Source organism: Cervus canadensis, chromosome 1 (genome assembly GCF_019320065.1).
Source record: "Cervus canadensis isolate Bull #8, Minnesota chromosome 1, ASM1932006v1, whole genome shotgun sequence".
Classification (NCBI taxonomy): Eukaryota; Metazoa; Chordata; class Mammalia; order Artiodactyla; family Cervidae; genus Cervus; species Cervus canadensis.
In genome coordinates, this window is record NC_057386.1 from 66788043 (window position 1) to 66812416 (window position 24374).

The 24374-nt window shown below is 42.4% G+C and overlaps 1 protein-coding gene across 6 annotated transcripts in view; it reads right to left on the reverse strand.

Annotated features, from left to right (window-relative positions):
- DCLK2 (doublecortin like kinase 2) overlaps nucleotides 1–24374 on the reverse strand; it is a 192912-nt gene that overhangs the window by 58166 nt on the left and 110372 nt on the right. For 3 of the 6 annotated variants that reach the window (XR_006272512.1, XM_043484747.1, XM_043484737.1), the window contains exons 3-6: nucleotides 21042–21144; nucleotides 16985–17086; nucleotides 16060–16110; nucleotides 12068–12162 (exon numbers count right to left, since the gene is read on the reverse strand). Coding sequence is in view for 5 of the 6 variants with exons in the window: in XM_043484747.1 (XP_043340682.1) it covers nucleotides 12068–12162; nucleotides 16060–16110; nucleotides 16985–17086; nucleotides 21042–21144 (351 nt within the window). In the remaining variant the exon portion in view is untranslated. The remainder of the gene's footprint in view (nucleotides 1–12067; nucleotides 12163–16059; nucleotides 16111–16984; nucleotides 17087–21041; nucleotides 21145–24374) is intronic. The other 3 variants (XM_043484756.1, XM_043484766.1, XM_043484779.1) reach the window with 1 other exon arrangement.

Sequence of the window (24374 nt, forward strand, 5' to 3'; positions counted from 1 at the left end):
GCAAGAGAACTATTCTCTTATTGAAGCAAGGAGAGAATAAAATATGGCATCCCTGATTAAACCTGTCCCATTTCTACTGTCCAACTAAATGTTTTTATTAAAATCTCTTAAAATGCTAATGCGCTTCCTCCTTCCATCAGTAGCCAGGACACTGAGATAGCATGAAGACGGTGCCTGGACACTGCGTGTGAACGAGACGCTCTTCAATAAAGTGTAAACGGATGGTAGGAGCATCTGGACTCTTTCAAGATATTTTCCATAATTACTAACTGGTTCAAAATGATGCAATACACTTCTCTGGTGGTCCAGTGATTAAGGATCTGTCTCTGAGTGCAGGCGACACTGGTTCCAACCCTGGTCCAGGAAGATCCCACATGCCTTGGGGCAACCAAGCCTGTGCACCACAGCTATTGAGCCAGCGATCTGCAAGAGAAGCCACCACAATGCGAAGCCTGGCCACAGTCAGAGAGCAGCCCCTGCTCGCTCCAGTTATAGAAAGCCTGTGCACAGTGGCAAAGACCCAGCACAGCCAATAAATAAAATTTTTTTTTTTAAAAAAGATGCCCTAATGTTAGTGGTGGGGAGAAGAGGGGACTTGTTTCCTGATGAGGTCATAGAGGGTGAGGGGAAGCGATGGAAACACTGAAGACCCAGTGAGTCCATTCTCTGTGCCCTCCACCACCACTGGCCTTCTCTCTGGCAGCAGCAGCCCCAGTTTTATGAAAAAGGAAGGAAATTGTACCAGAATCCACTTCTGCTAAGAACTTTAAAAAAAAGACTTGAAAACAGAGTAAAAAAATCTATAAAGTGCTCTCAACTGATAGCACCATTTACAAGAGCATTCCTGGCAGACAGTACATCCGATGACACGCCAGCTTTCCACATTTTTAGCAAAGTCAGTGTCCTACATTACATTTCTTTGACAAGTGGATTATTACTATTTCTATGAAATTTAAAGAGAAGTGTTAAATGCTATATTAAAATTGTGAAGTTTTGTTCATAAACAAGCAATTCTCAGGGGGGAAAAAAGCAGCAAAAATAGTTCTGTTAATGCTGGTCTCTACTTCATTGTGGTTTTCATAAAAAAAAGCATTTGAACAGAATCTAGCAGATATACTTGCGTAGAGAGTTGACTTTCTTGAATGCATCTTGGAAGATAGCACTGTGATTTTAAGTGGCCTGCTGCAGGGGTCAGAAACATCTTCTGTTAAGGGTCAGAGAGTAATATTTTAGCCTTTGTGGGTCACATGGTCTTTGTCACAACTACTTAACTCTGCTGTTGTCGTGTGAAAGCCAGAAACCAAATAGAAATGAAGGAGCATGGCTGTGTTCCAATAAAACTTTATTGAGAAAAACAGGTGATGGGCCAAATCTGGCCACAGGCAAATAAATCCCTGGTCCACAAGAACTTTCTTAGGAAAGCTTTTCCTCCAACATAATTCTTACACTTTTAAACGCTAGAACAGAATAAACCCCAGGGTATGATGTTATAAAGCAGCAGTTCTCTGTCCTTGGCTGTATATTAGAATTCCCAGGGAAGATCTGAAACATTCTGTTGCAAGGCTGCACCACAGATTAAAGAATCCTTGCATGTAGGGCCCAGGTATCAAGATATTTTTAAGCTCCACAGAAGATTATGTGTAGCTAAGGCTGAGAACCTCCATGGAGGAAGTTTCTTGCAGGAATTATAACTGATCGTTCAGCTACCTTAAATTCTCTCTGTCACTCATCCAGTAACCTAACCACTGTGAGTCATCCATGGCCCAAGGACAATTTTCTCTTTGTAAGGAAAGGAAAGACATTACAATTTATTGAATGCCTACTTTGAGCCAAGTCATAAACTGAATACTTTTAAATCTTAGAAATTAAGTATTATTTCATCTCCATTGATCTGTGAAGAAACCAAAGCTCAGAGACGTTATATCACTTGCCCAAATGGCACAGCAAATGTAAATTCAGGATCTAAACTCAGACCTGGCTGCTGAGCCCAGGAGCTCTTTGGCTAGTCTCACATTATAACCTCGAATTGCTCATGAAGTCTTGCACCCAATACAATTCACTGATCAAAATATTCATTGTGGTATATTTAGAACATGCTTTCAGGTTTCATAACTATAATCACCTTCCTATAATTTAGTCAAATAATATATAAGTCGATAAATAAATACACAACGTTTCCTCATCTAAAGAGGTCTTCAGAAAAAATTTTTCTTTAAAACGATGACCTCTGAAATGTACTGGAAGATTTTTTTTTTTTTAATCAGTATGCTACATTATTACTTGTCCTGATAAATAGATTTGCTTCCATTATCATTTTTTGTGGTGTTTTTAAAAACTATCAGAAACATCAGTTCCATTAATTAGAAGGAAAACCAGTGTAAATCAGGCGTGTGTTTAAAAACAGAAGCTTGGGGCTTCCCTGGTGGTTCAGTGGCAAAGAATCTGCCTGCCAATGCAGAAGACATGGGTTCGATCCCTGGTCTGGTGGGATCCCACGTATCTCAGAGCAACTAAGCCCATGAGCCACAACTATTAAGCCTGTGCTCTAGAGCCCAGGACCCGCAACTACTGAAGCCCTTGGACCCTGGAGCCCGTGCTCCGCAACAAGAGAGGCCACTGCAACGAGAAGCCTGAGCACTGCAACTAAAGAGTAGCTCCCTCCCGCTGCAGTGCAACTCGAGAAAAGTCCATGCGGCAACAAAGACCCAGCACAGCCAACAATAAATAAATAAAATTATTAAAAAATAAAAACAGAAGGCTTATCACTTTTATACTAGATTTGTAATAATGTACTCTGAAATACTTCAGTATTAGTAAGGAGATATGAGAACAATTAATCTGAATCAGCACCTAGGGATTCATCACATACAAAATATCTTACCTACAGCCACACCTTCGACTTGGTTTCACCTGGGACAATCAGTGGTACTTGAGATTTGTGACTGGTTAATAGTGGAGAACAGCAGTATACACAAGCCCACTGTCTGTGCATGTACATGGTTTGAGACAGTGGCCACCTCAAGTCTATGAAAGTGTAACAGGGAGGAACGAACCTGACTCCATACTGGCTGTTTCTTTTACTTTAACCTTTGCACTCTACTGCTTTTGATACAAGTTAATAACTAAAAGAATGTTGTCTATAGCTTGAAATATACAGGACAGCCCATCAGCAAGGCTCTGATTTTTAAAGGTATAACATTTCTCCATTCACATAGAGATAAAAGGCTGCAGAACAGAGAATCACAGTTGCCTTGAAGGAACGTTGTGACCTGACCTGCACCCACAGCTGTAAGAACACGCCCCCTCTCCTTTTAGTGTAAAAGCAGCCTCAATCCTAACTTGGGTGACATGGTTCTTTGGGACCATAGTCCACCATCTTCTCAGTCTCCTGGCTCTATGAATAAAGTCACTACTCTTTGCCTCAATAAACCCTCTCTCAATGTACTGGCCTTTCCTGTGGTGAGCAGTATGAACCTGGACCTGGAAACAAAAGGGCTGTGTGGAACCTGCCGACTTTGGCCTTCTGTTTCTCTGAGTATCGCTGCCACCTCAGCTGAAGACACGGTTTGCCAAAACCAGCAAAGAATCTCATCACATCCCTATTGGGTGAGCCTTTCAAGCAGTGTTGGCTTACTGGATTCTGAGCAACGAGTGGTATGGGCACGCCTACCTGCTAAACACGTCAGCATACCTTCAGTGTGATGTACCACCGATTTCCAGGGTGCCTGGGTGCTGGGAGAGGTGACTGTTACTTTCAGTGTCAACAACATGGGCCACTCCTGTTTTACACTGGCACAGGACAGCTCAATGCCACGACCTCTAAGTAGTAACACCACCCAGTTATCTGATGCATGACCGAGAAGAATGTCTAATGACCCACTTTTATGAATAAGAGGGTGTTTGAGATAAACACATATGCTGTTTCAATCAGTATTCAAATAAAGTTTATACAATTGATCCTACCTTACACACTTATTTGCCTGGCAAACTCTCCGCCCCCATAAAAGTGGGCTTCCACCCAGCTGAGCCATTTATGCACCAAATGCCTCTTTTCTGCTGATCAACTACAATGTACAAATCAATGACCTCAAACAGAATCTGCGAGTCATCATGATGATTGATTTCTTTAGGGCACCAAAATCTTCAAAACTGCTTAGTCCCTCTTTTGCTTTTCTGTCAACAAAATCATTACATGCAGAGATTAAGTGAACACTCACCATTTCTGAGGTAATAAAGGGTGTCAGTCTCTTCATACTAAAGACCATTAACTAGTTTTTAAATACTAAAGAAAGCCTAAGCTCCAGGGAAAAGCCAAAAACCTCACCAAGGTCAGAAGCTACCGAGGATTTACATTTCACAGCTTCGCAAAGAAGTTTTGAGTTCAGAAGGTCAAAGAGTTACATTTTAGCTCTGCCAATCAGTATGAGGTACTACCAGCCCTTTCATCACACTTCACAAATCTGGAAAATCTTTCACCGCCAGGAGACCCAGGAGACATCATCAGATGAAATATCAGCACATCAGACAGCTTATAATCTCAAGATGTTGGATAATGTTCCAACGTCCTTTTTTCCCTTTCTTCTTTCAACCAACAAGAATGCTCACAGTAGACAGCCCCTGGGCATACGCGTCAGCATCAAAATGTGAGACGTTTCAGCCCCCAGTGTCCACAGATGTGCCCCTCACTCTGAAGCCTTGAATTACTACAGCCTTGAAAGTCTTAAACTGGGACGTGGATGATGAATTAAATTTCAGGGAAATGCTTTCTTCATCCATCTGGCAGCTGATGACACATTTAGTACTCTTTATTGCCTATCTGTCCTGAAGAAAACGCTGTGATTTAAACACAGTAAATATTCCTGAAGGGAAGGTTATCGGCTAGATCGAAGGGACTCCGAGGAACTTGGGCAGAGGAAACAGGAGATCACAGGCTGAGGTCAAGGAGAAAATGGAGGGTCCGGAAGACGGGGATTGAGAGAAGAAAATGTCAGTGGTGGGGGGGCTCTAGGATTTGAAGGGGAGAGAAAAAAATGGGCAGGGGGTGATGGGTCTACAGGATAAAAGGACTGCAGGGAGAACAGAGCAGTGAGATTTATAGGGAGAGAGACTCGTGGTCCTCAAAAGGGAGAGCGGGCAGAAAGCTGCTGATGGGGCAGACGCGGCTGAGGAGAGAAACTCTGGGTGAGACGAAAGCAGAGGGAAGGGGTGTGGGCGCCAGTCTCCGGGACAGTCCCCATGCGCCTGGTGTTCATGCCCACGTGGAGTCCCTTCCCACGCTCACTGGACTGACGTCTCCAGTTCCCAAGCTCTGATGGAAACGATGCTGTCCCTGCCATCCAAGGCGAGGTCACAGACAGGGGAACTTCTGCCCAGCACTCTTTCAGATCCCTCACTCTCAGGAAACACAGCTGCAACATTCTGAGGCTACTGAAGCCAGCCTACAGAGGAATCCACCCAGTGAGGAACTGGGGCGTCCTGCCAAGAGCCGGCACAACCTGCCTCCAAGTGAGCAGGTCACCGTGGGAGGGGATCCTCTGTTCCCAGTCAAGCTTCGGGCGACTGCAGCCCGGATGCACAGCTACAACCCCATCTGAGGTCTTAACCCAGTTAAGCTGTCCCTGAATTCCTGACCCACAAGAACTGTGGGAGAATTGTTTTAAGCTGCTGAATTTGGGGATAGCTTGTTACTAACAATATTACCTACAGATTACTAATAGGGTTGAATGATGTCGAGAGAGCAGGAAGGGACTTCCCTGGTGGTCCAGTGGTTAAGAATCCCCCTTCCAATGCAAGGGACGTGGGTTTGACCCCTGGTTGGGGAACTGAGACCCCACAGGCCTAGGGGCGACTCAGTGTGTGTGCTATAGCTACTGAGCCCATGCGCCACAACGCAGCCAAAATAAGTAAATAAAAACAATTTTAAGAGAGGGCAGGAAAACAGAGACAAAAGGTAGAGCTGGGAGGGCAAGTCATAACAGGAAAGCAGAGAAGGTAATAACATAGCAGAGAAGTCTGACTTCTCTCATTTTCTCTTTCCTTCTTCTCACCTCATTGCATATCAATTTTTTTTTCCTAAGTGAAATTTCTCTCATGTGAAAACTGAACCTGGACACCCCAATGCTTCTGATAATACAGATGGAACAACAGAATATAAAAGAATAACAATAGCATAATAGAATAACAAAGTTATTCTAAGTGCTTTCTTTATATTTAATCAATTAACCTCAACCCTGTGCAGCAGGTCCCAGAAATCCCATTTTTCACAGATACTGGGGATGTGACTCGTGCAAGGCCACACAGCTAGTGAGTGGTCAGGCCAAGACGGAACCCAGACAGTCCAGTTTCCGAGCTCCCGCGCTGAACCACATCAGCATCTTGTGTCCGTCTCAGACCAGGGGCCTCTGGGCTCACCCTTCTCAGAGCCGCTCACCCTATGTGATTGCACACTAGGGGGCGCTGTCTCTGCCTTCACCCTCGGGCTTAAGGTGGCCTCTCTCAACTGGGACAGATTGGACTTTCACAGAAAATTTTACTAAGTAAGGAGAACACAACTTAGCGACTGAACAACAAGGAGAGTAACAGGAAAATAAACAAGAGTCCTGATAAGGCATGTGCCCTCCTGACACAGGCCTAGGACATCCTGACTCCCCACATGCCTGACTGAGGTGGGCAGCCTGGTGCCGTGGAGGTGGCCCGTGTCTGGCTGCAAAAACATCTCCTCCCCACTGTTAACAAGAGGGGCCCTGTGTTTAGAAAAGCCAGATTCCCCAAATCGATACAAAATCAAGGCCAACCTCTCAGCCCTAGGGTCTAGGTTCTGGGGAACATGGCCCATGGGGACCCGCCCAGTAGCCCTAGCAGCCTCCTTTATGAATTTCTGGTCTGAGGACAAAGTTCCAAGCATCCAGCAGACCAGCCTTGCTTTCTCACTGTGTTCTCGGGGGCTAGGAGTGGTCATGTGCATGATCTACTTTCAAATCCCAGTCATGCCCCAGTGCTCACCACCTGTGGTCACAGGACCACTGGGGAATATCATCCCACGCCCGGGGAACATCATCCCACGCCCGGGGCCCGTGCCTGCTGGGCCAGGACCATGACATCCGTTTCCAACCTGTGCCGATCTTGACCACACTCAGCTCCACTGCTGGCTTCCAAAGGAAACCAGTAACCCTAACCTACTGCAGACTTTGTCATCCCACTAAGCCTTAGGGGATCAGGCAGAACTGCTGGTCACACAGTGTAACCACTTCCCTTGAAAAGAATTATCATTAGATACAATGAACAATCTCTTCCACCAGTCTCCCAGGAGACAACAGGCCTTCTCCTCCACCTTCCTCCTCCCTTCACCCAACCTCTCCCCCAGCCCAGGATCCCTTTTCTCAACCCTCCCCTCTCCCTGTCCCTTCCCCAATCTCACAACCCAGTTTTATTCAAAGCATCTAAGCCCAGGCACTCTCCCTCCTAAAAGACCTAGGCAGCACAGCTTTCCAAGGGGCACCTGTGTTGGGGTCATGGAAGCAGACCCGTGGGGGATGGGGAAGGTCAAAGGTGAGAGATGAAGCGCTTGAGAGGGTCAGAGATCCCAACTGGCCACCGGGACTTGAGCAACTCACTTTATATCTCTGTCAGATTCTCCATCTATAAGATGAAGATGAACTAAAATATCTGGGGTCACTTCCGGTTTCCACACTCTATGATTTTAGGGGACTATCTAGCCAAACCAGCAAGTTATATCTGAGGAACAAGTAACTCTCAGTTGTCCTAACATCTTTCAGTTTTAGGTTTAAAGAACCTTAATGACTTGGTCGCCACCCTATTTCTTAACATTCCCACCTTGCAAAAAACACAATTTGAGGAAAGCTTTGCTTCCTCTCCTGCCTTTGGCCCAGCCCCTGAGAGATCCTGACTTTCTGTGAGCATTGAATGGAGTGGAGTTGTCTTCCTCACAGGAGTATTACCCAGAAAACAATGATGGCATTTTGCGGGGGAGGGGGAGCTGCTTCTGAATCCCCATGTTTTTTGAGGAGCAAATAAAAACACCACTGCCACCCTGGAGTCAGAGATTAAACATCATAATGTCACTATTTTTCATTTTCAATTATTTTAGTGTCTCCGCCCAAACACCAGAATGGTTCCCAGAATCTGCAACAAGGAGGGGGGTGGGGGATTGTGACAGAATATCAGATTCTGCTCACCTCTGCCTTAACTCTGCTAAACCCACTACTAAGTAAAACCAAGATGGGGGCAGGGGCGGGGAGGCGGCCATGTGCCGAAAGCTGCGTCCTGGGGAAACGCAGGAGTGCCAACTCCTGCTATGCTGTACTGGCCTGGTTTGCCTGCTTTTGTCAGTTCTCTGGAAAAAGACTACCCACAAAGCCACAAAAGCATCTAAGTAGGATAAGTTGGGGTAAAGAGCTGCTGCCCATGAAGAACGGCCCTCCACAGTCAGACAGCCCCTCTTAATGGATCTTAATGAGCTGCTTTAAATGAAGAGAAGGAAAAAGCCTAGCACTAACACATGATAATTATCTGCGATTCTCCATGTGTAATGTCACTTAATAGAGGAAAATAATGCAAACGTGGACAGATGCTGACTAGAGCTTTACAGTGACATCAAAATGAGGGTATTTTGTACAGTAAGAAGCACAACTACGCTGCAGTATCTCAAAGGCAAGTTTTCCTGCCAAGGACGACACACACCACGCCTGCGGGGAATCTGCAGTGAAACGAATGCCCACAAAGTATGGCCCCTGGGAACAGGCTTAGCTTTATGTCCGATACTTAGCTTTATGTCCGAACAGCTGACGGGTGTAGCAGAGACTTGTTTAGCTTCGAATATATAATGTAAGATTCAGTGAGTCTATATCAGCTTGAGTGAGAGGAAGAGAAATAGATTCCCCAGCTTCCTAGACAGGTTTTTGGGCAACTTACAAGAACTACAATCTTAGCACTGTAGGAGTCATCTAAAGTCAAATGTTCTTATTTTACAGATGATCAAAAGAAAGCCCAGAGGAGGTCTCGCAGCTGTGAGCCAAGCCTCAGGTGTGCTGGAGGAGAAAGGAAGGGGTGGGAGGTCATGAAAGGACTGTTACCCTTTATTTTACTGGTGATTTCAACTTCAATCTTGACTAGGAATCAGCATTTCCTGTAACTTTCTTCATCTCTTTTTGCATCAATAAATGATCCATGAGCACTTACCATGAAACCGTGTGTGCTAAATTCTGAGGTTACTCTAAATACTAAGATATATCTATTGTAGCTGAGAATGATTTTACCTAGTGTCTCTGCAATCTTATTAAACCTTGTTAGCATGTCTTAAAAATCCCACTGGAGGACTTGCCTGGTGGCCCAGTGACTGAGAAGCTGCCTTGTAATGCAGGGCACATGGGTTTGAGCCCCAGTACCCACCTGTACATCACAATTAGAGAGCCTGTGTGCCACAGAGAGGTTTCCCAGGTGGCACTAGTGATAAAGAACTTGCCTGCCAGTGCAGGAGACACAAGAGATTCGAGTCTGATCCCTGGAACAGGAAGATCCCCTGGAGGAAGTCATGGCAACCCACTCCAGTATTCTTGCCTGGAAAATTCCAGGGACAGAGGAGCCTTGTGGGCTACAGTCCATAGGGCTGCAAAGAGTCAGACACGACTGAAGTGACTTAGCAGGCACATACGTGCCACAGTGAAGATCCTAAGTGCTGCAACTAAAACCTGATAGAGCCAAAAATAAATAATTTTTTTAAAGTTCAACCGTACTATTAAAAAAGAAACCCAACTCTTCACTTCAGATTCCTGCCTCTGTGAGTGATCTCCTCCAAGTAGGTGCACATGTGTAAAAGAATGCGTCTGTATCAGAGCAGAGCAGCATCAATTGACCTGGTGGCATCCACAGGAAAGAACAATTGTGGGCTAAGAACTGAAGACAGGCTAGGAAGACAGACAAGAGCCCACATCACCGATGGATAACAGAAAAGGGGGAAATGATGAAGACCCAGGTGAGCACGGTCTGAGGTACCTTCCGGGATGGCCACAGACAACCAGAGGCCAAGGATCACGGCAGTCCTGCCTCCAGCAAGAGCCGGGGAAGAAATGCAAGTGAACCTTGCAGGTGGACCACTGGAAAGCTTCATCTGGGTCTGCCTAGGCTGACAATCACCAGCACTAGGAATCGCTTGCTTTTGCTTTAATAAAGGATAAAACAATTGAAACTGGAAACAAGGTAAATTGACTTGATTTTTATTTGTTTTCTTGAAAGTTACCTGGATTAAAACACAGAGCACCTCCAATCTATCCTGGGGAAAGGAAGTTGGGAAAGAAAAGCTGAAAATAATTACATTAGTGATTTTTAATTGATACAGCTTTTCTTTTGGAGTTGACATTTAAGAATTCCATTGAAATCATATTAGGCACTGACCTAAGTCAATTTAGCACTTCAGAAAATGGCCAGTTCTTTTGATTAAGATCAGGAACTTCCAGCACTTAGAGGTTACCTAGAGCTCTGTGCCCCAAATCCCAAACTGACTATGGATCCCTCCACATTCTGCCAACATACATAAGCAGGCAGGCATAAAACCAGATGACATGTCCTTTTCCAGTGGAAATTTCTGTTATTGATGTCAGGCACTTAGACAAGAATATAGCAAGTTCCCTCTGGAGGTAGACACAGCGTTCCCAGGACCCAACCAGCACGCCTGAGTGTCGGATGGAGAACACAGCCTGCAGGCAAGCAAAACCCGCAGACCGACTGCCCCGCCAGCCCGGCAGGTTCCCGCCTGGGACTCACAAGGCACGCTGGGACTTTTATCTTTCACTTCACCAGTGAAAATGTTTTCCAACATCCTTAACGGAAAGAAAACCACCTGGATGATACCTGAAATGTTTGGGCCACCAACTTTAGAGAATGTATGTGTCACGAAGACACTTCCAATGTTAACTAAACACTCCAAGAGTAAGTCAGAAAGAGAAAGATAAATATCATATACGAGTGCATATGAAAGGAATCCAGAAAGATGGTATTGATTAATTTATCTGCAGGTCACCAATGGAGAAAAAGACAGAGAACAGATTTAGAAACACAGGGTCGGGGAGAGGGGAGGAGAGGGTGAGCTGTATGGAGAGAGTAACGTGGAGACTTACATTAGCGTAAGTAAAACAGACAGCCAACGGGAATTTTCTGTATGGCTCAGGGAACTCAAACAGGGGCTCTGTGTCAGTCTGGAAGGGTGGGGCGGGGGAGAACACGGAGCGAGGTTCAGGAGGGAGGGGTCATATGCATACCTATGGCTCAGGCATGTTGACATTTGATAGAAAACAACAAAATTCTGTAAAGCAATTATCCTTCAATTAAAAAAAATATGTACTGCTATTTTATCAGGCAAATTTACTCAAAAATTTAAACTACTGAGAGCTACTAAGTCAAATTAAACTTGCTGAAATTCTGCCAATTTGGTTTCACTCATCATTCTTCTCTACTAGATAAAATGCATATTAAACCAACTGCTTAATTACATTAAATTACTGTTCATATTTTCAGGACATCACAGCCAAACCTAAGACTTTTCTAAGTTCTTCACCAAAATGAACATATTTTTTCTTGTGTTACTACTGTATATAAGTATTATACTAGAACTGCACTCTATTTTAGACTTTCACATAGTCAAATTATGGTAACAATATTAAAATCACGACCTTTAAATGAGATTTCTAGAATCATGGTTTCTAAATGAGATTTCTAAAAAACAATCTCCAAAGCTTTGCCATTGCAAATTATTCTGATTATAATAGGAAAACTACTGTTTATTGATATAAAACCACATCATGTTCAACCCTAACCACAATTTTATATTGCCATTTAAGAGATGGGAACACTTTAGCTCAGAAGAGTTAGGTAAATTGACCCAAATTACAAGATAAAAAAAGGATACAGGATCCAAAGTCAAGTCTTCCTGGCTCCAAATCCTAACCTCTTTCCTTTTTGATTTGTTACTGCACCCGAGTCCCTGAACAAATTAACTACTAAATTATGCAACATAACAGAATCACACGAATATGGCACAGATCCTATTTCATACCTTTAATCCTCTGAAACTTCCTGGGCTGGTTGGAGAGGAGCTGGAGGATTTCGTCGATTTAGGAGTGGAAAGCTGGCTGCTGGGAGTTCCATTAACTGACCATGAGACAACAAAGGAGACAGAGGTCATCAGAACCCAGAGCCACCAGACTGGGCACAAACGCTACAAGCACATGGCCCACACAGCTCCATCGGAGCCTCAATGCACCGAAAGCTCAAAGCAGATGGCAAATCAGCAAAAAGCAAAAATAACGTGTCTTACTGCATTACAGACAAAGTATCCGACAAATAAGCAGTGGAACTAGATTTTCAATAATAGTTTTCCAGTGGTAACATGAACAAATATATAAAATGTTATGGAGTTAGAGATGTGAACAAGAACTAGTCCATAAATCCTGCATGCCAGCAAGGGTAGAGAAATGCATGGCTGCTACATTTGTAACTGTTCACACTGAAGGCTGTTCTAAAGCTGTCCAAGGGACCTGAATCACTGAGGCATTTCTCTGTCTCTCCCAGATCAACTCCCCAATAATTCTAAAACATTTCCTAAGAATATTCTTAACGGAAAAAGAAAATTACTGGTCATTTCCCCTGTAATACCCACTTCTTTGTCTAAAGGTCATAAAAGGCACTCTTCCAATCTCTTTTTATCTGGACTAGCTATTTCTAATTCCTTCCATTTTCTCGTCTTCTTAATTTTCCCATTATTTAGCAAATCTTGGTGGGTTTTTCTGACACCCTCCTCTAAACTTCCGTACACTTCCTAGATTGAAAGCTCAGTTTACAGACTAGGTGAAGAAAAGTATGGCCGTGGTGGCTTCCAAGAAAGGGTGAGCTTGCAGATTCTACACATACAGTGCTAGTCACACATCTCAGTATGATTTAGGCTTATTCCTAATTATACCAATAGGATCCACTTTCTGTTGTAATTTCACAAAGCAATTAGTTAACATCTGGTACTGGTTATTGTTTTTCCTTTTCTAGGGAGTTATTTTAACCCCTTTTATCATTAATTTTCAATGCTTTTGCCCCAAGTAGATGAAAACTGCCATTCGTCTGTATGGAAAGACAAGCAAAGTCCGTTTCCTTTTTAAAAAATCTTTTTAATACCAGGGAGCAGACAACTGTTATTTTAAATGATGCTATTAAGTATAAAAAGCAAAATGCAAAACTCCTGAAAAGGTGACCTCAAAAAACTGAGCACCAGTCCTTGAAAGGAGGAAGAATTCTGGACCAATAAGCATAATATTTGTGATCAGATGAATCATTCATGTTTGCTTATTGTATGGCTCACTGTAAAAATTCAGCAAAGACACAAAAATTTTACAATTATTTTTCAATTACCAAACTTTAACTTTTCTAGTTTAAAACCACTCATTCATAAACCATTATCAGTTATCTAGATTTTCTGAACAAGCCTATGTGGGTATTTATAGCATAAGTACAACACAAGTAACTGTACAATCAATTAGAAACTTTTTAGCGTATTCAACAGTCCTGCTTATTTTTCAATAAAGTTATACTTCAATTCATGCTGTTTCTTTTAAAAATTCTCTCTTAAAGGGAACTGGTGGTAGGAACTAACATAGAAAGGAGCAATCAACTAGTGAGCTTGCTAGGAGCAGATACTGAGTCTGGCTCCTTTTTTTCTTCATGCAACACAACTCCCTGTTCAGGTCCTCCTCCCCAAATGCTGTTACCTTTCACTGAACCTCAGAAACTACTTTGCAATCAAAGATTTCCTTGCAGCAGTGATGGAAAAGGGACTAAAGAAGAAAACTTGGTCCCTGCAAATGGCAATCCCTGTGGCCAACCAATATCCCTAAAAACACACCTCCTGCCTAAACATAATTTCTTAATAAAACTCAACTGGCAGGGACTGAACTGGTATACGTGTTCACACCCTTAAATAACCCTTAAATAACTCCTATCCTAGAGCCAGTAAGCCATAGACAACCCTCTAAGTTTCTGATAGTATTTGAAAGGCTCAAAAAAAAAAAAAAATGCTGTCTAGTGAGAAGTTCTTAATGTCTTTTTTTTTTTTTGCACATTTCTCCATTTCTGGGAAGGTAACTAGAAGGTGGGACAGAGTCACCTTGGGCTCTCTCCCCTGACACTGCTGCCCCAACGGGAAGGTGAACAACGACCAGCATCTCTGTGATGCTCCCTCTCCTTCAGTATACCCTGGATTTTCTTTCCCCCAAATAAGGCTTTTATCCACCCTTCCCTCAACTGTAAGGTCAGAAACTGACGTGGGGCTTTCTTGTTTGCTTGCTCTGAACACTTTGTATCCGGGTGGACAGAGTCACAAGCTAGAAACCTTATGTGAGAATTTTTAATACTCAAATTATGGTGACTATTATAGCTCAGCTGGTAAAGAATCCACCGGCAATGCAGGAGACCCCAGTTTGATTCCTGGGTCGGGAAGATCCCCCGGAGAAGGGACAGGCTACCCACTCCAGCATTCTTGTGCCTCCTGTGTGCCTCAGCTGGTAAAGAATCTGCCTGCAACGCAGGAGACCTGGGTTCGACCCCGGGGTTGGGAAGATCCCCTGGAGAAGGGAAAGGCTACCCACTCCAGTATTCTTGCCTGGAGAATTCCATGGACTGTATACTCCATGGGGTCGCAAAGAGTCGGACACGACTGAGAGACTTTCCCTTTCCCGACTGTGTTACCCGGATTAATGTCTATGTACTTATTACATACTATTTAGCTATTTTGATAAGACTTCAATGATGGGAGCACTTCTGTCCCAAGAATGAAAAAGCACAAGATTATGTTTACAAAGTTATTGCTCTGTTTGAAATTCCAGGGAGTCCCATGGGATGTTTTAAATGGTAACACGTACACTACAGCAAAAGTAGCCTGCAAAAGCAAGTTATCCATCTGTGTTCTGTGGCTTTTAATAACACACTCTGTTTTTTATAACAATATAGTATGTACTGAACATGCTTTTGAATTAATCTCTTTTAGAGAAGTCATTAAACCACTGAGATATGGTTTACGTCTCACAACTTTTACTTGTAAGTTTAAGATAAACTTTATTAACCCAAATCCAAATGTGGACTCAGTTGAAAATCTGAGGTAGTGAAATGTTAAGATTTTCTTGAACCACTTTATTTAAGCATCTCAAATTCTAGTTAAGAAGATTTATACATTTATTAGACTATTCTGTGAAGCAGTTGGTCTGCAAGACAAGTATGGCTATGAAACATGTTTTTAATTAATTTCCCTCTTTAGACGTCAGGTAACCAAAATTAGAGTAATCATAATATGTGATCTTTGAACCCCTCTCTCCACTTTTATTTAGTTATTTTAGTTATATGATAAGCATCTGTAAACTTATCACTAAAACAAAAGCTAAGAACCTGACGAAAGTCTACATCTACCATACAGTAAACCCAGTGAAGTGTATTCATGCAAATTTCACATTATATTAGCTTTCCCAGCATTTGAATTATTGGATTGGCCCCAAAGTTCATTTGGATTTTTCCATTCGATCTTAAAAAACAAATTTTGGGGCCAACCCAATACTTCACAGAAAGCAAAATACGATCTGAAATAACCTTAACATCAGAGAGATGCTTTCAGTTAAAAATATTCATATTGCCAGTATTTTTAGAGAGAGAATATTGGGCCTATTAACCCCAGAGTGAGGAAGAAGGAAGGAGAGTATAATTGCTTCTATGGCCATTTTCGTATTACCGACACCCCTTAGCCTTTTTCAGTAACTAGAAGAACGCCCTGAAGCCCTGCGCCTCCTCCATCACCGCGCACCGTGCCTGCACGCAGACCGCGCGAGGGGCTGCCTCCTGCAGGCGCCTGGCTGACAGCCCGGGAGCCGAAGCATGCAGCACTTGCTACAGCACAGATGTCCACTGGTACAAGCCAGATACAGTCATGGAAATGGAGCAAAAGGAAACAGAAAAGGTGGCGGAAGACAAAAACAAAAAACCCAGCAGAGCGACAAAGCCGTAATTCTCCTGGCTCACCTGGGGATTTGGCTGTGGTGTAGGCGCTGGAGTAGAGGCCACCCCTCTTTACTGTACACGTTCAGTACCAACAGAGGAGGAGAAGCAAGGAGAGCTGTTATTCGGCAGGTCTAAACGTGTACACAGAAAGAGGGCAAACCACCCACCTGAGGAAAGCGGGGTCGGTGCTGAGGACGAGGCAGCAGGAACCCCCAAACTCACTATTTTATAGATAGGTTGAGGCTTCAGACAGTTTTTATTCATGTTACTTTCACACGTTATAGATTCCTTGCATGAAAAATCATGTTTTCTCACAATCCTTTCCTTCATGGGAAACAATATTAGCACACTATAAGCGAGCCTTATAGCGTCAAAATATCAAGATTTGGGGGACATTTTAATTTTTCAAAAATGTCAAAAGCTGTCAAAATTAGGACAAATCTATAGGTTTAGGATCTGAAAGAAATGCAGAGGTAAGTCTGACTCTGAAATAAGCAGCATTACTTCCAACAATAATTGTTGCTACGACTGAATTGCTTAACGAGGAAAAGCCTGTGGAGCCTTATCAAGGAAATAGTTTTGCTAGGTGGGTGTGTTGGCTTACGCTTTAAACCAATAAGAGAAGAAAATATCCACAATCATATAGCAAAAATTTTAAATGCAGACACAGCAGTCAAAACGTGAAACACTTCCAAGTAGGTACCAGGAAAGGAATCTAGATAAGATTGCTCTTGAGAAAATGTGTCAGAACAAAACAAGTATCTTAGGACACTTATTATAGCTTGGAAAAACAGACTTAAAATTCTGGATCTAAAAATCATGCCATCTACATGTTTTGTTGGAACCTGGCTGCATACAAGGATGGGCAAGACTACTAATTCATACTAAAGAAAACCAAAAATGCTCTGCTCCATTTGTGACTACCCACTTCCTTCCCCATAACTACCTGAAGCTGGTGATTTGCTGCGACGAGAAGGCCCAGGGCTCTTGGATCCGTAATATTTAACAGCTGAGGAGCGAGAATAAGATGACTTCAAGACACGGCACTCTAGAAAGAAAGGAAAGTGCTTTAAAGAGATCCAGTTTTAATTCTAACTAAAGAGAGATCACATTCCAATAGTTTAGTGCCTAGAACCATTGCCTGATCATCTTATTACTGTTAAATGACTTTTATATACAAAGCATCTGTCTCAAAAGCACACCTGTGATTTTCTTAAATTAGGCATCAGACTTTGTCATTCACCTCATTGTTCCAGATGGAGTTTTTAATCCAGAAATCCACACATAGTAAGTGCTCAATCAAGAAAACTTGATTCACACACACACACACACACACACACACACACACACACACACACAGCCTAATCTCCACATGTGCAACTTATTATTGATCAACAGTATTGATAGGCAAAGGCTATAATAAAGAATTCTCTCCAATTCAGATAATCTTAATTAAAAGGATACAGGATTCTAATTTATGAATCCTTTACTGTCTTATTTTCCATCTGCCCAAAGTAAAAAGCATCAAAAATGAGGGAACTAACTTTAAATAAGCAATAGCTTTGTTCTTTCCATAAACTGCCAAATAAATCAGCATGTGAAAGTGAAAGTCGCTCAGTCATCTCTGACTCTTTGCGACCCCATGGACTATACAGCCCATGGAATTCTCCAGGGCAGAATACTTGAGTGGGTAGCCTTTCCCTTCTCCAGGGGATCTTCCCAACCCAGGGATTGAACTCAGGTCTCCCTGCTGCATTGCAGGCAGATTCTTTACCAGCTGAGCTACCAGGGAAGCACGAATCAGCACGCAGAGTACCAGAACTAATCACACGGCTAAAATAATCACTTCCAATTCAAATAATTAAGAATCTGGGTTTTGGAGTCATGCAGATTTGGGATGAACCATGGGTGTGACTTTGCTAACTGGTGCACTTAGCTTTAGGCCTAAATCAGTTTTCTCTCCCTGCGAAATTGGGATGAGACTAAATCTGCTTAACAGGCTTGTTATAAGGATTAAATCATATAACATATTGTCAAATTCACATTAAAATACTTCAATTTATGCAGAAAGATTAAAATATGGGTTGGTTTTAATCTATACCCCCAAAGACAATAAATTAACAAGTGAAGTACACTAATCAGCAAAATACACACCAGGAGAGGCTAGTTAGCATCTGAAAGACTCTAATCAAAATCTTACTCCACGGGGGCTGTAGTAACAGCAGTTTAGTTAATGAGCATTATAGACGTTAGAAAGTATTCCAGTGTTGAAAGGAGTGGTGTGTGGATTAGTTAGAACCTTCCTAAAGGCACTGCGACTCTTTCATGAGCAGGATGTGTAACCCTAGAGAGCTAATAACCAGAACCACCCCAAGGTTTAGGAATCTGAGCAAGCCCTGCACCCAGCTCATTAACACAGGATTTCGCCCTAAGACTAGGTTAGCTAAATTCTATGAATTTTGAGTGATTTTTTTAATGCAAGATGTTGTCAGAAGTATAAAAGGACAGAGTTGGGACTCATCAAGATTACAAGTTAAACAGATTTTGTTTGTTTGTTTTTTAATCTTTGCCTCCTGAACCCAACCAGGACCCTGTGGAAGCTCCTGGGCATGGAAGCCTTTCCCTGTCCCCCATTTCTTGGAGGGAACAGACTCCAGCCTCCATGACCTTCCCTGGGCTCCAAAGGGCTAGTCAGGGAAGGAAGGCAAGGAAGAGACAAGGTGCAGAAACAACGGTGCAGGCTTGGGGCAGGGCCCTGGGGTACACATAACAGCGTCTCTGAGCTCTTTACAGAACAAACTCTCAGTAAACGGAAGATATCAGCAATCTTCACTCCAGAGAAGCCCACCTTTAGGAACCAGAAACACTCATCAGACGACCTCCTGAGAACAGGTCAAAGGCCTGCAGGCTCTGCTCACACCTCACCCCTGCACAACTGCTGTGAAACCCCCCACCAAATTCTCCAGGGTTGGGACACGCAGCTTTGAGAGGCAGGAGCCCACTGTGTTCCCCTTTGCCTAGCAAAGCAATAAAACTATTCTTTTCTATTTCACCCAAAACTATGTCTCTGAGATTTGATTCGGCACCAGTACCCAGAGGCTGTTTTTGACATTACTCCTAATAAAGTCACCTGTGGCAGAATTAGGTCTGAGACTTGTTTTCACAGTAAAATTTTATGACCTAATGGTAATGGATATAATAATAACATTAAAACAACAGTAACAGCACATACTATGTAATGGGCACCCTTCCAACAGTTTTACACATATTAATTCATTTAACTCTCACAAAATGTTATGAAAAAGCCCCTATTATTATCCCCAGTTTGCAGAAGGTTAAGTAGTTAGAGATCAAGAGGGAAGAAATCAGTAACTTTCACTTCTCTCTAATTATGGGAGTTCATTGGTAGCCAAAACAACAAAAAACTATGAATGATTCAAATATTGTAGGTAAATTAACAACATACGTATAAAGCACTGAATACAATGCCTGGTATATACATAGTAAGTGCTCAGTAAACGTTTAATTGCTGTTATTGCCACCCAAATTAACTTTACAACCTGAAATACACTGAGTTTCAATATCTCAACTTTCAAAATAATAAACATTGACAAAGAAATATTATGAAATGAAATGAAGCTACAGTCAAAAAAGATGTAAAATAGAGATGATGTGTAATTCACATTTTTTAGTAAACCCACAAGAACAGGTGAGAGTATTAACAGATAATATCGCTAACTCTTTAAGGTCTTTCTGGTGGCATTACTAATCTAAAGCAGGGCTAGACATAAGATGCTACAGAAACCCTCAGAAATTTGGCACCTGTGGGAAAAAAACAAAGTGGAAAACCAAGAAGAGTAGATAAAGGAGCCCCACACTCAGTAGATGAGTCACCCCTAGAAAACTGACATAGTACAACAGGAAAGAATTACACAGGGAAGTCTGACACCATAGCACGTATCATCTTGAATTTTTCAAAGTTTATGGGTCACCATATTTATTTGGCAATATGTTTCTCTAATTCTGGACTGTCGAGTCACTACAACTTGAACGGGTTTATCACTAGCCTAATTTTTGAAAAGCCATCTTTCCTCATTCATGAAATTAAAGAGTGGGATTGAAACCTCCAGCATCTCTCTTCTCTGTGAAACGTTATGTCTATATGATTCTATCTCATTTAAAGATGAAGTTGACTTCACTATCAGCTAATAATCACTAATACCCTAATCAGTTTAAATTTCAGATAACAGAGTAGAGCAATATTCCCAGAATCAATAACATCTGAAATCACTGAGGTTACTGCTCAACAGTTGAAAACTCCATTTTTTGGCTAAAATTAACAGAAAGGGATTTTCTTATCCTATCAATGAAAGTAGCTTTATTATTTCTGCATATATAACAATTCATGTTATTTTTTAAAAAGATGGAAACAGAGCAAAGAAATCTGAGATAATCACTACTAACAAATTATTATTCTTTTACATATCTCTTCATGGACATGAGAAATGTATAATGAACTATTTTCAGGTTCAGTACTATCCATATTTTAAGGTGGCCTAGCCAAGGCACCATTCTGGAAGAAGGTAGGAATCACTTTCCAAAGTGTAACAATCCAGTAAAAAAGAGAAGAAACCAACTTGCAAAAAAAAAACAAAAAATATTTAACTACTTGGAATTAGGGTTTTTTGCTTTTTGCAAGTAGGTAACTCTTGACTCTTTGTGACCCCATGGACAGTAGCCTGCACCAAGCTCCTCCATCCATGGGATTTTCTAGGCAAGAATACTGGAGTGGGTTGCTGTTTCCTTCTAACTACCTCACTGTATTTTCTACTTTTATTAATTTAAAGAAATTAACTCTAAGAGTGAGAGTAGATGACGACCTAAGTAAATTAACTCTTCATTAATTCTTTCTTCGACAACCAGGCCACTTAACATGCACCAAGTGAGAAACCTAAGCCTCCACTTGAGGGTCACAAAGATGGTCACTGAATTGATTGCCTTACCACTGTGATCCAGGACAAAGTCATCTTGCGCATAACGGAATTTTTCAGGTCCACATGCAATAAACACATCATCATCACCAAAAAAGTCTTGCAGACAAGTAACCTAAAAAAAACAAAAATCATGTCCATGAAGTGAATTAGAAACATGAGAAGTGCAATAAAAGTCAACAAAATTTAAATATATTTTCAAGCCTCACCTATAATAGTGAGTCGGAATGAAAAACTATTTCCAAACATTTTACTCTTCACAAAGCACTTTCACACACTGTCTCCTGACCTCAGAACAACAAAATGAGGGGCTCATAGCTGGCATCAATATTCCTGTTTCACTGGCAAAGTGAAAGGCATCCACAGGCAGCTCAGTGATGTATTCCAGGCTTCGCAATAACAGGAGCTCTCTGTTCCCAGTCTACTGTCTACACTTCCTCTCTCCTAGCAGCTCCACATCCCAGCCATGTCATCCCAGGTGACCCCTCTGTATCTCTGGTACAGTGCCTTAGGCTGTCATGAGGATTGATGTACGAACACCTCTCGGAATGAGTGCCAGGCCTGTAAGTACAACGTGTTAATACTCATCTCTGCCACCATCATTGGAATCAGAGGAAGACTTGTCATAAAGCTAATGAGGGCCCTTCCGAGGCCCTGTACTTAAATAGTCTTAACTTCACATTCTTTTTTTCACCCCTCCCCCACACAGTATATGTTTCAGATTCCACAGAACTCGACCCACTCCAGGGAGCATATTCATCCATTCATCCAAGTGGTGACAAGAACCACCACCTTCCAGGATTTTGGATGCAGACAGGCTCTACTTTCACCTGTTTTGTGGTGAACAGATGTTTACGATTTCTTTTTCAAAAAGTACTTCTCTCCCAATAATAAAACAAAGCTTTTAAAAAGTAATGAAGTTTAATAAAGTTTCTAGTACTTGGAAAAATTGTGCGATCTCAAGAATTCCTTGTCTTTCTGATCACTACTTAGATTTTTATTTGGAAAAAAAATTTTTTTTCATTGCAGAGTTAAAAAAAAAAAAATGCTCGAGAGAGAAGACAGTGAGCTAGACACAGTAAGTGGAACAGACACGGACACAGCTGCAGTCACTCCAATTCTCATCAAACAAGATGTGTCTTCTGCACCTCACTGAAATGAGCCCCGGCAGCAGTGCTTTAGTCAGTTTGGTAAGAAATGACCACAGACAAGGCAGCTTCAATGATGGAAGCTTATTTCCACGGTTCTGGAGGCTGGAAGTCTGAGACCGGGATGCAGCGTGGAGGGGCTCTGGTGAGAACCCTCCTGCCGGTTGCCTGACATGGTGGGCTGCAGGGACGACACGGGAGGACGCAGCTCTCTGCTGATCTTCTCATAAGGGTGCCAATCCTTCCGCGGGGGCTGCTCCCTAACGACTTCACCCAACACAACTGATCGCCCACAGGCCCCCCTCCTAACACCCTCACACTGAAGCCAAGCAGAATCCCGTGGGGGTCCTGGAAATGGAAGACTTTCTGTCTCCCATATTCTTGTTTGTACGGAACAGAATGCAGCCTCCATGACCTCCCCCTGAGTTTCAAAGGGCAGATTCGAGCAGTTGCTAGTCAAGGAAGGAGCATCCAAAAAGCCACCTGAGGCCAAGTGAAAGTGACCAGAGAGGCTCATCAGGGCGACTGCCATTGTTCATTCGCTCAGACGTGTCCAACACTTTGCGACCCCATGGACTGCAGCATGCCATGATTCACTGTCCTTCACTATCTCCCGGAGTTTGGACTGCCATGATTTACTGTCCTTCACTATCTCCCGGAGTTTGCTCAAACTCATGCCCATCAGGTCAGTGATGCCATCCAACCATCTCATCCTCTGTCACCCCGTTCTCCATTTGCCATCAATCTTTCCCAGCATCAGGGTCTTTTCAAATAAGTCAGTTCTTCACATCAGGTGGCCAAAGTATTGGAGGTTCAGCTTCAGCATCAGTCCTTCCAAAAATATTCAGGGTTGATTTCCTTTAGGACTGAGTGGTTTGATCTCCGTGCTGTGCAAGGGACTCTCAAGAGTCTTCTCCAGCACCACAGTTTGAAAGCATCAACTCTTCAGCACTCAACCTTCTTCCCAATCCAACTCTCACACCCATACATGACTACAGGAAACAGCACAGCCTGGACTCCCTGGAGCTTTATCAGCAAAGTGATATCTCCACTTCTTACTACACTATCTAAAATAAAGGAAAGAAAGAGAAATAGCCAAGAAATAGCCAAGAAATACAGGAAAACAATAGAGTGGGAAAGACTAGAGATCTCTTCAAGAAAATTAGAGACACGAAGAGAATCTTTCATGCAAAGATGGCACAATAAAGGACAGAAATGGTATGGATATAACAAAAGCAGAAGATACTAAAAAGAGGTGGCAAGAATACACAGAAAAACTATACAAAAAAGGTCTTAATGACCCAGATAACCATGACAGTGTGATCACTCACCCACAGCCAGACATCCTAAAGTGCAAAGTCAAGTGGGCCTTATGAAGCATCACTACAAACAAAGCTAGTGGAGGTGATGGAATTCCAGCTGAGCTATTTCAAATCCTGAAAAGTGATGCTGCTTGAGAATACTCAAACTACCACATAGTTGCACTCATCTCACATGCTAGCAAAGTAATGCTCAAAATTCTCCAAGCTAGGCTTCAACAGTATGTGAATCAAGTACTTTCAGATGTTCAAGCTGGATTTAGAAAAAGCAGAGGAAGCAGAGATCAAATTGCCAACATCCACTGGATCACAGAAAAAGCAAGAAAAATTCCAGAAAAACATCTGCTTTATTGACTATGCCAAAGCCTTTGACTGTGTGGATCATAACAAACTGTGGAAAATTCTTAAACAGATGGGAATACCAGACCACCTTACCTGCCTCCTGAGAAATCTGTATGCAGGTCAAGAAGCAACAGTTAGAACCAGACATGGAACAAGGGTTCCATGGAACAACTGGTTCCAAATTGGGAAAGGAGACCAACAAGACTGTATATTGTCACCCTGCTTATTTAACTTATATGCAGAGTACATTATGTGAAATGCCAGGTTGGATGAAGCACAAGCTGGAATCAAAACTGCCAGGAGAAATATCAACTTCAGATATGCAATGATACCACTCTAATGGCAGAATACGAAGAGGAACTAAAGAGCCTCTTGATGAAAGTGAAAGAGGAGAGTGAAAAAGGTGGCTTAAAACTCAACAAAACACTGAGAAAACTAAGATCATGGCATCCGGTCCCATCACTTTATAGCAAATAGATGGAGGAAAAAGTGGAAACAGTGACAAACTTTATTTTTTTGGGCTCCAAAATCACTGC